The sequence below is a fragment of the Colossoma macropomum genome, unplaced genomic scaffold (assembly GCF_904425465.1).
Source record: "Colossoma macropomum unplaced genomic scaffold, Colossoma_macropomum, whole genome shotgun sequence".
Taxonomy (NCBI): domain Eukaryota; kingdom Metazoa; phylum Chordata; class Actinopteri; order Characiformes; family Serrasalmidae; genus Colossoma; species Colossoma macropomum.
Window position 1 is genome coordinate 1,569,640 of NW_023494797.1, and position 15,000 is coordinate 1,584,639.

The 15,000-nt window shown below is 38.3% G+C and overlaps 1 protein-coding gene across 1 annotated transcript in view; it reads right to left on the reverse strand.

Annotated features, from left to right (window-relative positions):
- syt13 (synaptotagmin XIII) overlaps positions 1–11,682 on the reverse strand; it is a 28,507-nt gene extending 16,825 nt beyond the window's left edge. Inside the window, exons 1-2 of the mRNA XM_036584471.1 lie at positions 11,171–11,682; positions 2,504–2,711 (exon numbers count right to left, since the gene is read on the reverse strand). Of these exons, the coding sequence (XP_036440364.1) occupies positions 2,504–2,711; positions 11,171–11,344 (382 nt within the window). The 5' untranslated portion in view covers positions 11,345–11,682. The remainder of the gene's footprint in view (positions 1–2,503; positions 2,712–11,170) is intronic.
- Positions 11,683–15,000: the final 3,318 nt, after the last annotated feature.

Here is a 15,000-nt window from a genome sequence, read left to right on the forward strand (position 1 = left end):
ACAGCCACCTGCTACTCAACACACAAAAGACTGTAGAGATGGTGGTGGACTTCAGACACATCCCCCCTCTCCATCCCCCTCCCCACCAACATCAGTGACTCTGTGGTCTCCACTGTGGAGTCACTCAAGTTTCTGGGCACCACATATCCAGGGACCTGAAGTGGGAGAAGAACACGGTCTCTGTAGCCAAGAGAGCACAGCAGAGAATCTTCTTCCTGAGAGGGCTGAAGAAATTTGATCTGCCGCAGCACATGATGATCTGGTTCTACACAGCGATCATCGAGTTTAACCTCACATCATCCATAACCATCTGGTTTGGTTCCTCCATCTCACAAGAATGAGCCAAACTCCAGTGCATAATCAGGACAGCGGAGAGGATCATCAGATGTAATCTGCCAACACTTCAGGACATTTACAACAGCAGGATGATAAAGCACACTGGCAAAATTACAGCTGACCTCTCATCCTGGACATCACCTCTTCCAGCCACTCCCCTCTGGTAGAAGATTCAGGGCCATCAAAGGCAGCACAGCAGACCTAACGGCATTTTCCCCAGACATCTGGCTCTCATTAGCACAGTGGACACCTCACACTTTAAACTTAAAGTGAAACCAACAAACCACCCTTACTGTATTAAAATAATTCCTCTGTAACATAATGCTTATTTTCACAACAGTACAGGTGTTTTTTTTTTTTTTTTAGAAATGCTTATATTATTCTGTAATATTCTGTATATAGTAGTTCTTATATGTCTCCTCAGCCCTGTGCATGCACAGATATGTTTAGCTTCTTTTACATTGGCTCTTTATTATTCTTTCTTATTTTTGAATCTATTTATTCTATTTTTATGTAATTTGTGCCTTAGTTTAAGCTAGAGGTGTATAGTATTAAACTCAGTGTGCTTGGTGCTAACATGACACTGCAAATCCAACAGACCGAATCCCATAGCTAGCTGAAATTATAAATAGCTAAAAATATTGTAGCTATGCTAATCAGATACTTACAAAGAAAAAGGATACTCGCAAAGTGAGTGTTTCTACATTAAATTCTGCTCTATAATGCCATGTATGACAAAAAAAGATCTCTTGCTTATGTTGTTACAAGCTGTTCTAGGTAAGCTAGCATGCTTTTAGGCAGCTAGCCAGCATTAGCAAGCTAGGCTGATGCTAACTAATTGTATAACTTTCTATGTTTAAATTTTGCATACAATATTGTTACAATAATGTTACAGTAGCCATTTAATAAGGTCTTTGTTTGCTTTATTTGCAAATGTTTTCCCAAAATTCAACATGGGATGCTGCATAAAACTGTAAAACACATTTATAGTATCATACTGGCTTGAACACAGTATATTATTGTAGAAATTACAGAAATTCTTAACAGTGCATGATTGTGTTTGTGGTCTTGGTCACTTAATGTCAATTGAATTCTAAGTAAAGTGTTGGTATAATTTTCTTTCTTGTTTTTGCGACACTCTTAAGCTTAATTTGAATTCATAGGAGCGTGTTCAAGTATCTCTCACTCTCTGTCTGACACACACACCTATCCACTTAGCTCGGAGGCATGTTCTGATTGACAATGTAATTCTACCACATTCTATGCCCTCTGGGACAAGAGCAGCCAGTCAGGTGTCCCATCATGGCCAATGAACACGTCACCAACATACATGAGATACAGTTTCATTCAGAAAGGTTAGTCCTTACCTTGGGTCAGAGATATAAATAGCTAAAGTGAATGCTAATGGTTACCACTAGCTGACATCCTGCACTGTGTGTATGAATGCAAAAGGAGGCATAATGTCAATCATTAGAATCCTCACAATTTCAGATTTGCATAAATTAACTTGTATAAAGATTAATGACCAGTTAAGGCCATGCACATGCCTGTTAGCCTGCTAGCTATCTACTGAGCTGGTTATAAAACAAAATTGCAGTCTTAGTTTGTTTAGTATGGGTTCAGATATCCATATATTCCTTAGTTCATACTATATGTGTCTTCTTCAGACTCATGTAAATTTAGGTTTGGGTAAATTTGATGCAGCTGTTACTTGAAACTAAGTTGGACTGTTAAGCTAAACACTAGGGTTGTCAATCAAGAAACAATTGAATAAGCAATATGCTTGGGGTCACACCTGCTCAACAAAATGTAAAAATTCGCCAGAGAAAGTGGAAAGTATAAACTCTTGTTTTAATTGTGCTTTAAAAAAATGTAGAAGGTGTCTGAAATGTGTGAAAATGTTTGTTTTGGCACAAATATGAATAATATATCCAGGATTGTTATATAAAGTACTTTCCTTCAAACAATGAGCCTGTGAGAATGAAGTTCCCAGTTCCCAGTCCCAGGTTAAACTTGTTGCTAGACAGAATTAGAACAATGGTGATTCACAACTGGCACTGCAATTTACTCCAAAATTAGCCTTAGTCTGAACAACCAGCCACAAAAAGGGATAGCATGGCTCCTGGTGTTGCTTATTTGGCTTCATTGTTGTTGGAGGTGTTTTTACCTTGTCGCGGGAGAGCAAAGACCTCCTCATCTCCTTCTGTTTCTTGATTACAGCTGTCAGGCTCAGCCACAGGTTTCTCAGACGTGTTTGTATTGTCGCTGTAGTTGATGACCTCAGGTGATGTGACGGACGGCTTAGGCTTGTAGATTTTGGGGAACTTCAGCAGGGTCTGAGGCTGGATAGGCTCAGTTGATTTCTCCACGCTGAACTGAATTGTGGTCAATGACAAGAAAAAGGAAGAGAAGAAGCAAAAAGGATACCTTATACAGTTGTATGCAAACGTTTGACCACCCCTGGGTCAAATGACATGTTTTGTTGATTTTTTAAGTGAAAATACATGAACACATCTTCTACAGAGAACAAACTTAAATATTTTCTGTAAGTTTTAGTGCATAGTGTCAGCCTGTTTATCCGCGAGTGTCTGGTCAGCTCTGTCACGTTACATATAATTTCAATTTTTCATAAAATAAAAAATGTGGACTTTGGCACAGGCCACATTTTATTTATGCTTCAAAATGTACAGAAGTGTTCTCTCTCATACTTTTGGTCATTTTTTTAGATACATGAACAATATACATTCACTTTGTAGGTTTACAATTACTGACTGTAGTCCATCTGTTGCTGCACAGTTTATCAATCATCCTCTACTCCATCCATCAGTGGAAAGAAACCATCACTGACAAGAAATTGTTTGGGTGGTGAATCATTTTCAGGGTCTTGTGTTGGTACCAGTATATACATGTATAAACACAGCAGAGTTGCTGAGATTTTAAAACACTAGTGTCTTAGACACACCTACCTTATTAGTATGCATTGTGGATGTACAGTTAGAGACGGTAGCTAATCTTTTTCCATGTACAGTTTCTGTTAGTGATCCTCTATCCCTTCATTAGTGGGCAGTGACGACAGGACCCCTTTTGTTTGGATATCTTTGGTTGATTACTTTGCACCCAGCAATGACACTGAGGTATTTAACAATCCACCACCTAAATAATGTCTAGTCAGAGGTGATTCTATAATGGTCCCTTTCCACTGGTGGATGGGGTAGAGGAGGGCTGATAAAATGTGCAGCGACAGAAGGGCTACAGGCTATAATTTGCATACCTACAATATGGTGTTCCTGAAGAGTGCAGGTACAAGGTATTCCTTAACAAACTTGCAACTCAGTGTATTTATGAAACAACAAATGGGCAATAAGAAGAGGCACAAAAATTCCAGACAGATAATTATGCCTGTAATTAATTCACCCGAAGGGGGAAGGCTTCTTTGACTTTAATTACATTTTTTGGATTTAATTATAGAACGATCATATTAAACTCTTAGAAAAGACATAAATCGCCTCATGCACCAAAAAGGGAGCTAAAGCTAACAACAAAACCGTGTTTAATATACAGATGTCCTGCTGTCAGGGTTTACTTCTTATGAATTTTTGAAATAAGAAGAAAAAAATCTGTGAGAGCTGATTTAGGAACTGAAATTGTGCAAGTGTGTGTTGATTATCGATCAGTGAATTTAGATTGTTATAAAGTACAATGCCAATGCAGTAAAAGACACAGTGTTGAAAAATAATGCTGATGCAAATACAGATAGTATAAGATCACAACTTTACATTTACATTTACATTACATTTATATTTACATTTACATTTATAATCTACACACAGTCTATATATTGACTGTATATAGTTTTTAAATCCTAGTCATGGAGACCCCACACTATGCTATTTTCTTTTTCCTTGTCTTTTTTGTCCTTGTCGTCTAATACACCTTATTCAACTCATTAACTAATGAACAGGCTCCTCATGGCCTGGGTTTGGTGTATGGAACAAGGAAAACACAACAAGTTCCAGAGCATGGTGTCCCAATGACTGGGATGGGAACCCCTGGTCTATAGCATCATATACCCAAGGTTGCTATACAGAAAGAGCATACCCGATAGCAGCCCTTCTGTTGCTGCACATTTTATCCGTCCCCCTATACCCCATCCACCAGTGGAAAGGGACCATCATAGGCTCAACAGCTACATCTCAATCAAAAACATTAAGGCTGATTTTGCAGTTGGGGTGCCATTTAAGCCCTAACACTTGAAAAAGTGACTTTATCAGAGAATTTAGTTTTCTTCTTCCCGTTGTTCTCAGGTAACATAATATACATTGTTCATAACTTATAATGAATGACTCATAAAAAAGGATGTTTTGAGAATGAGATATTAAATGGATTCATGCATTAATGCAAAATAATGTAATTTTGGAAATATTTGTATGACTATATTTCAAGATAAAGTTTATCAGGTGGGCAGGGAAAAATACTTGAAAAATACTGCTGTTGATATGTTTTAAAGTGTTTATCCAAAACATATGCTATGATGTTGTCAAGGACACTTTACCTATATTTATTACTGGAACACACATCTCATCCCATACATGAATTTACCCTTAAAAAAAAGCAAAAAACATAACAACAATATAAAACAAAACAAAGACAGTCTCAAGAAGAATGTGTTATGAAAAGTGGAAGGTTTAAAGCTGCACTTTGAAGGAGTAGAGTAAAGAGCAGACTTGAAGGTATTGTTCTATTAAAAGGCTCACAATTTAAGGGGCCAAATAGACAGAATGAAAGGACAGTTATTGATGAATTGCAGGTCATGTTTTGAATTCAACATGAATCAGAAATCGTAGCGCATTTTCTTTCTATACTGCTGTGTATTTTTGCATGAAACATGGTATCAGGGAGGGTCTAAGGTAGCTGAGCATTCTCGATGAAAGGTGAGAGGGTGGTAAAACATAGCATAACAGTATTGGTGAATACTGTTACTAATACTGCCTTAGTGATGTAGCCAAAAAACTTTTAATGCCTGGCTGCAGTTACTATATTTTGATAGAAAGCAAGTATGTTGTCTTTTAAATGACCTGATATGATGCATAGTGCTCGACATGTCTAAGAACATGAACAAAAACGTCAGTTTTGATTTCAGGTTGACGCCAGGTAAACACTAGACGTTTGTCTCTGATTTCATCAGATGTCCTTAATATAGCTATGCAGTGAGAGGATCACTGAATTATTTAAACCCTGCTGAAGAATTCTCTCTCTGCTTCTCGCGAATACATTCATACACAAAGACTGTCTCCCCTTCACACTCCCACCCATTTGTGACTGCAGAATGGAAATGAATATTCATGACTGCACATGAATATGCACACCTTACGAATATGCACAGTTGCGTGCACGCATGCATGTAAGCCACTGTGTGTGTGTGTGTGTGTGTGTGTATGAGTTTGTGTGTGTGTGCATGTGTGTGGTGTATATGTGTGCGTGTGAGTCGTGACTTTATGTTGACAGCCCCTCTGAACCTGGCATGCAGTCAGACTCAACACACAGAAATAGCCTTTAGATCAAATCAATGAGTGTGTGCGTGTTGACTGCAAGGTGTATGATGAGTATGTGTGTGAATGTGGAAGATTTATGATGTATGAATAAGTAATGAGTAGGAATGTGTGCACGGAGAGGGGTTTATGTGTGAATCTGCTCTGCTCAGTATTAAAGGGGGGGGCGAGGTGGAAAATGGTAGAAAATAGCATCCATTGACTAATTCAAAGCCAATGTCCTCCAGACCAGGTGTTCTAATTATAGGCCACTGCCTCCGTATTCTCCCTCCCACACACACACACACACACTTATGCTTGTCTTGCTATTCTTTTAAGGAATACATGTCCTCGTAATGATAGGAATACATGACATTTTTGCTCATATGAGGACATTGTGCTTGTTCTCACTTTAGCACATGTTCTCACCACAATTACATTTTTGGAAACACCTTTTGGATACTAAGGTTAAAGGTTAGGATTAGGTTTAGGTGAGTGTCGGTGTTAGGTATAGCATTACTTGGCTACAGTAGAACAAAATCAGTAGAAATCAATGGAAGTCCTCACTAGTAATGTAAGACAAAGACATACATACACTCACAACAGAACTTCCACTCACAGATGCAGTGTTTATATTTGGCTGGGGCCATTAGCTGCCTAACTGCCATTAGGAATTATGAAATATAACCTTGCTTCCAATACTGTAGGGTTCTTCCTTAACCAGCCATACTTTGAATTTCAATCAACAGCAGGACTTCAAGTTGGCTCGTAGAGGGACTACTTAATGGCAGAGATCGACATGGATTGATAAATGGGCCATTATTGCAACTCCCAAAATGTAGCAGTTGATTTTGACTGAGTAAGATAGAGATAGAGATAGAAAGAGCACTTTACTTAAAACAGGTTGGTCCAACACAATCACACAACATTGATATACTCAGCTTTAAGTCCAAATGATTTCAGATAAGAATGCCAAAAAAATACCTCAGTAGGCCTAAAAGCAAGGTAACTCAGGAAAGTTCTGAATTATTAAATGATTAAAATGTAAAAACAGACATTCAGTGTGAGTTGCACCAACAACGATTAAAATGAGAGTCTAGAGATAATCAAGGATTTGACCATCTGCATTTTATTTCAAATCAGGTTGTGTTGCACCACTTAGTTTTAAATATGCATTAGCAAATATTCAGTTAAAGCGTTAATTGGATTGAAAACCTTATCTGCCATTCATTTTGACTGTCTGCCATGATGGATTTGGCAGGAGACAGCAATACTCTTGACACAAATCATTATTTATACTTTTTGTCATTTTCAGGAAAAACTAACATAGAACTGCATCAAAAACAGCTCTCACAGGCATTTAAGAAATCCAGAAGTTTAAACAGCCCGTTATTAGACCCAGGGACTTTGCATCAGGGGGAGCCATCTTGCCAAACTTGATTTATCAATATATTACCATTATCAATATTACATATACAAACTCAGAAGACACATGTGAGTGCACTGGTTGTTTTTGGATCGTAAATAAAATGGCTATATTTACATTGTAGACATTGCGACTACTGGTTCCTATCACAGCCATTTTAAAGAGGTCCAAGGCAGTTAGTTTCCCTACAACGTACATCAAAACACTCTTTTACATCTCAGTGACTGAATTATGCAGAATTTTTTAAATTTGGTGGAATTACCATTTAAATAGTTAGCAAGAAAAATTAGTCTTTACTTGAGAATAGTAATAGGGTAAGCTATCTAGCTGATAACAGTAAATTGTGACAGGACTGCAACATTCTTACAAAACAAGAAGATTAATAGACGCTAGAAGGTTCCAAGCACCAAGCCCTGTGGTGTATCCTGCTCTAAAGCACAGACAGCGCGCGCAAGTGTCTGAAAAATCTGACTGCAGAAAACAGCAAAGATGTGGTGCGTGACTGCTTTCGGCATGGTGCTTCTGCCATTTCTTCAACAGCACAGCTTATTAGAGAGGTAGTTCGGATGGGACAGAAAAAACGTAAATATGATATATTTTCAATATGTCGCAAATTTTACTGCATAATTCTTATGTATTTGCTGAATTCAACATATTGAAGAAAAATAAAACAGAAAATAAATGTGGCATGTACAAAATGGCCATGGAATGGCCTTCACCATACTCAGACTTAAATATGATCAAAAATCTGTAGCTAGATCTCAGTCATGCTGTGGAGTGTCTAAGAAAAGTGGGAAAAACCATTGAATCAAGAAAGACTGAACTTGGAAGCTGTGATTCAGCCAAGCATTCTTATGAGGTAGTCATCTAAAGGGTGTCCAAACTTATGCACACACAGTATTTCATGTTTTATTTTTTCCAAAATGCTAAATTCAGCAGATAAATAATAATTGTCCATTAAAAATAGTAGAAACATGTCATATTTAAGTTTGTTACATGCAGAGGAGGTGTTAAATTATTTTCACTTGATTGGGGGATCCATTGTAAAAAGACAACATAACTAGCGTTATGGGTCTGAAAGGATATATTTCATTGGGATATTTGGAAGCAACAGAAGGCTGCTGAAGCAGTGAAAGACTCTTAGAACCATGTCTGCAGCCATCAGTCAAGCATGGTGAAGAATTACTGCAAGGTTGGGCATGTATAACATAAGGAGTGTAATATGTTTTTGAATTGAAGCATCATTACTGCTGATAGGAACAAACAAATGGAAAACATTTGGTGGGGAAGAAATTCATTCTGCAGCAAGATTGCAAGCCAAGCATACTGCTAAGAATGGCAAGATCTACTCATCAAACAAAGAAGCTGTTTGTACTCGTACTTAATGGCTGTTTTGACCAGAAATTAAATGAATAATTTCGGCTCAGTATATTATATTTAAATACATTAAATTTGGAATACGCTGATGACATATAACAATACATTTCAGTTTAATAGGGTCAGAGAGACAGCTTCAGAGCAGAGTCACATGTAAGCCCCAGTACATCATGAAAAAATGGAGCAGCTGCCGTTGTGCTCATTAGCCCATTGATCTACGCAGCCTGGTGACGCTTTCAGTACTGTCTGAACGGAGAACCTCTTGAGTTTTCAGTCAGTGAAGGCAAAGAAGATACTTGCAAAAGAGGTATTTTAGACTCATGGCAGATGAATTAAAAGAAATACGTCTTTGAGCAAGTCACTGACTTTTTCTGCTTAAACTACTCCATAACATGTTACTTTAAGACTAGTGCAGACGTGCAGCATAAACCTAAATCGTTAAACAATTCAGCACATCACAGACCATGAGTCAAGGATAATATCTAGACAATAGTGACAGACACCGCTCCTGTGTCCATTCTGTAATCCTATCACCCAGACTGTTCTGTCCCCTGCCTCTACAGTGGTGAAGTAATTACAGCAAACAGCTAATGCTGTGTGTGAAGGCCAAGTCAGAAATCTATAAATAGTAACATCAAGTGAAGAGTGCAGCGAGTGAGGGGCAACAGAACATCCTGTAATGAGGCGTCTCTCAGGAAGCCACTGTTGGCTTTCGACGGGATCTAATTACTACAGACTCACAGGCAATTCAACACAGCAAACATTTCATTAAACCTGCCAGTGTAAGATTAATGCTATCTCCCGCTTCTTCTGCTTCAACTGTTTAGGGTGCAATTAATACACGTTTAGAGTCAGTGAGTAAAGGGTTTTGAGAAGCGCCAGTGACCAGAATAGATTTGATGTCTGATGACTAGCCAACCCACAGACTGTTTAAACAGAGCATTGGTCAGTCTGACTTGCACTTGCCACAGCCTCAGGTGACTGATTTGTTGTAACCCCTCTTATGCAAGCAGTCCAGTTCTGTCCACATGATTCCATCACCTGAGGCTGTGACAAAAGGTCAGTGTTTGCTTTGTGCATATGGCCCAGTCATGTTTGTGTGAGTTTCTATGTAGCTGTGTACAGCATTGTGCAAGAGTCAGACACCGCCCTTCATTCATTTCATTTCCAGTCAAAACAGCAATTAAGTATTCATTTTTCAGCATAACAATAAGGGTTTCCACCCTTTGCCTTTATTAAATCTGCTGGGATATTTTTCCACACCTTGGAAGTTCAGCCTTAGAAGCTGGTTGCATTTTCATCTTTTTTCAATTAAAATAATTCCCACACAATGAATGATGTACCAAGAACATCAAGAACATTCTGTGTTTGATTTGCAAATTTTAATTTTTTCTTGTCCATATCTTTTAATATTGATTTTTTAATGTTGTTTTTTTTTACTCATTTTACTTTGATTTTCCCTTGACTTAGGCTAGTGGATTGTCTAATTTTCTTATAAATGTCTCATGAACAATAAATAACTTTTGCTTGATGGATAATTTGACTGGCAATTAAATAAATGAAGGGTGGTCTCTGACTTTTGCACAGTACTGCGTGTCTCTTATCCAATTAAAACTGTTAATGTTTTTATGGTTTTGTTTGTATGTAAGCGTGGTCTTGAGTATAACCATGGCTTTTTCGTTGTGTGTGTGTTTTTAAGATAACAATTTATTGTAAACTATAAACTTATGAAATTGTAAATTCATAGGATGAGTAAAAGCATTCTTAACTTTTTAAATTTTATTCTAAATAGTTTTCGACCATTGCCATTGTTCCATTTATCATAAAATGTTCTCAAACTGTAAAGGACAGCTGGTGATGTTAAATAGTGTAAGAAAAAACTGACAAAAATGGAATTCTGAGATTTTGCTACAATTTTTAAAAAAATGATTCTTTGAGGGTTCTTTAGTAAAGAAAATGGTTCTATATAGAACTACGAACACTCAATGAACCATTTGCATAATTAAAGGGTTCTTTGCATGGTTGAAGTGTTCTTCACCATGATGGAGAATGTGCTGAAGATGATTCTATATAGAACCTTTTTGAAAAGGGCTCTATTTGGTACCTAAAAGAGTTATTCTACTGTTACGATGTCAAGCTTTTAAAAATAGCAGAACCCTTTTTGGTGCCATGTAGAACTGTTTTCGTAAAGGTTCTATATACCATATACAACACTTTCTCCATCAATCTAAAGAACTTTCACAGTGCTGAGAATCCCTTATTTATTATACAAAGGGTTCTTTCACTGTTCTATATAGAACCATTTTCTTTACTAAAGAACCCTTCAAGAACCATCTTTCTTTCAGTGTGTAGAACAGCACCAGTGTGTTCATGTGTAAGTGCAGTCTTGTGCATGTCTATGCCACTTACTCATCTAAGCGAATCTAGAATAGGTGTGTTCGTTCATCTCTTTCTGTGCCTGTCTATATAATCCTGTTTGCATTTGTGCACGCATGCCTCTTACCTGAGTGAGTGTGTGCAGGATGCTGGCTTTGGCTTTCTCAGGGTCGGCGCTGTCCCCTCTCTCCAGTTTGCCCTTCTTGCAGTTCCTGCAGAGCAATGAGAGGCCACAGAGCGTAAGCGCTCCGGACACTGTCCCCAGGGTGGCCCCCAGCACCACTGCTGCTGAAATGAACATTCTCAATGCTCTGTGCCTGGATCCACCAAAGACGAGGAAAAACAAAAAAGACAGATGGGGAGAGCTTTTTACTCCACCTGGCCGTTTACTCCTGTGCTCTCATTGCAAGAGTGGCAAGAGAGTGGACGAGACTGATCCCAGAGAAGAAGAAGACAGGCGCCAAGAAGAGAGGTAGAGACGCAGAGAGAGAGAGTGAGAGCCAGGAGAGAGATGAGTGAGGGGATGAAGGAGCACCACGTGTGTGTACGCGTGTGTGATGCACTGTCCTCTGTCTGATACGCGCTCAGCCAAGCACTGGAGAGCGAGAGGGGAGGAGGGAAGAAAAGGGAAAAGAGGGGGATGTGGTGGAGAGGGAGGGCTTTGAGGACAGACTATCCATTCTCAATGAGGATAAGTCTGTCACCAACACCCCACCCCCCTAACATATGACGGCGTATGTGTGCGCATACTGACGTCAGAGCTGTGTGAAATCACCTTCACAGAGTTCTGCCCCTTCAGATCCCTTGAGACTGTGCACACCCTTAAAATAATAAGATTTCTGCATTGCTAGCAACTTGCATGAAACATCTGGCAACACTCTACACAAACCCTGTCACGTAACATTGATATAACCATGCTGTAAATATGTCATGGTATTGAATGAGTTTGCATGACAGATTCTGTTCAATAAAATAAGTGTCATGTTACCACTGATGGTAACTGTCATGACAGGTTGTGTTATATAATGTTTGCTAAATGCACTTTAGATAGCTGTCATAACATCACACGTGATGACATCTGTCAAAGCAATTAAAGGTAATACTATATCACTAGACATAATCTGTTATGACAGCATATGACGTCTGCTGTGACTTGTGTATGGCACAGTAATGTGATTGTTATGTAGCAGTATTCCCAATTTGTGCATTCTGTCCTATTTGATTCATTTCTATGGATCAAGTGCTGCCAAGCCTTTTAATTAAAGAAAACCTCATTATTACATTCCGTTTTCTCCACTTGAGTTTCTACATTCAGACACAACACGTTGCCATGGAAACAACCCCTTGCCCTGTGTGTTTCTTATGCCTCCCTGTCCCTTTAAGGACCTACACTTACGTCTGAGGTCAAACAACAACAAGAATTACAGGCATCGGACTGCAGCACCAACTATGGCACTCAAATTTTAGATCAGACAGCAGTGCTGATTCCCTCAGTGGTAATTGTTCATACCAACTGATGCTGCAACAGTCTGTCCTCATTCAGTCACTCTGTAACACAGCATACACACTAGATGTGAGAACTGTAGCAGAAAAATTAAACACAAATTTAACTCTCTCTACAAATGGTGCAGCATCCAGCATCTCACATATTACATACAGCGAACATGCTCAGAATTAGACATTGATTGATTAGCATCCAAAACTGTAATGAAAGAAAGCACAAATCCTTTGTGACATCCTGCTTTTGGGAGAAAGATTATAGGAGACTTAATCAAAACTTATTTCTTAAAGCAAACAGATCAAGTATAACATGAATACAGAGTTCTCTGCTGCCCTCTTGAGGGCAAAAGAAATCATTAGCAGTGCTTCCTAATCCTGGTCCCTGCATAGTTTCAACTATTCCCTGCTTCAGCACACTTCATCCAGCTAGGTGATTCCACAGCTGGTATCCCAGTGATATTACATTGCACTGATAACAGCATTTTTATTGTGGCTATGAGGGATAAGCATGCAGTCTCATGTCCTGTTGCTGGGGTGTGGCTAAAATGAGGCTCCACTTTTTTTTTTTGGTAGTGACATGAAAACGTGGGACAGCATTTTTTGAATAAAGCATTTTTTATTTTAAATATTAAGCTCATAAACTACATATTCCATCTAAAATATATTTTAAAATTGAAAAAAAAAATACAAAAAAGAAAGTATTATTTTCATTCATTTAAATTTAGGGTTAGAGTATGTGACAGCCACCTAGTAGAAAGTAACCTATAAGTCATGATTTTGTATACATTTTTGCTTTTTTACTATCTTAGTTAATGCTTTGTGTTTAAAAAGATCATAATCCTTGTAAATATTTAAGGTCTTAATGCTTTATTAAAGCAATAATTTTTTAAACTAATTTGAACCACTTCAGTAGAATGGTCCATATGTACTGCCAAATGTCCAGTATTGGCCATTTAAAGTATCCCACCACTCTATTAGGACTCAATGAAGGCTAACTTTTTTAAAGTTCTTAATTTATTAAGTTATTTTTATTTGAAATTAAAGGTTAGGTTCAAAACCTGATGGCAACTTCTAATGTTTGCTAGTTTTCAATACAAGCCCTGACCAAGCCCCACATTGCTTAGTTTCTGACATGAGACCAGACCAAGGGTTCTCATAGATTTGTGTATAGTGGCTGAAGCTGGAAGCTAATACAGATCTTCTAAAGTAATCCAGTAGAATATATAACCAAGTACATGCAGACTTCCTATTTGCTGTCTTAAGCCTTCTGCTTAGTCCCACAGTATGAACTTCATCATGCAGCATGGTCTCCCATCAAGTCACTGACCTGGACCAGCCTTGCTTAGCTTCATAGGTCAGTCAAGCCTAAGGGTTCCCAGCCCCATAGAGTCACTGGTTAAGGCTGGCTTCCAGTATTGGCCATTTAAAGTATCCCAATACTCTATTAGTACAAAATAGAGGCTGAGTTCTTAATGTACTGGGCTCACTAAGTGTGGCTGCTACCTAGCTCTCCAGCAAGCTAAACATGATGGATATAGAATAGACAAAGAACATGGAAGTAGAGCTTGGTCTTCAGTTCCCTTTCTCCTATTCCTTTATTGTGAAACTGCAAAAATACAAATAAATCCTTTTTAGCTCATACATGTCTCAACGAAGTAGAAATTCCTACAGAATATGAATCTCACTGACATGCTCGACAGTAACTGGGACCACGTTAAATTTAGCCACCGTTACGGCAGCAAAGAAAAGCTATTTTTAACAGAAAGCTACATAACATATGCTTGTTCTTATAGATTTACAAAAGATACAAAGTAAAAAAGAAAATAAGTTATGCTAATGGGCATTGCCCACATGGTGAAATGAAATGCTTAAATGCTTAATGTTTAAACAAACTACATTTGTGATCTACTAAGACCAGGACACTTCATTTTGAATAAAAGTTATTTTTATTTCAAAGTAAAGGTTAGGTTCAAAACCCGATTGCAACTTCTAATGTCAGTTAATTTTCAATACATGCCCTGACCAAGCCCCACATTGCTTAGTTTCTGACATGAGACCAGACCAAGGGTTACTGGCGGAAGCTGGAAAGTCTTGAAAAGTAATTCAGTAGCATATACTATAACCAAGTACATGCAGCCTTACTATTTGTCTTAAGCCTTCTGCATAGCCCCACAGTATGAACTTCTTTTCACTGTATCCATAGTTCAGTCTCAAAATAAAGGTTTGCTTGCAAAGCTTTGAACTTCTGGCAATGCAGCATGGTCTCCTATCCAGTCATTGACCTGGACCAGCCTTGCTTAGCTTCATTGGTCAGTCAAGCCTAATGGAGCCCCATAGAGCCACTGGTTGAGGCTGGCCTCCAGTATTGGCCATTTAAAGTATACCACCACTCTATTAGGTCTCAAAGGAGCATGACTTTTTTAAAGTTCTTAATTTTGAAGCAAAGTTATTTTTTAT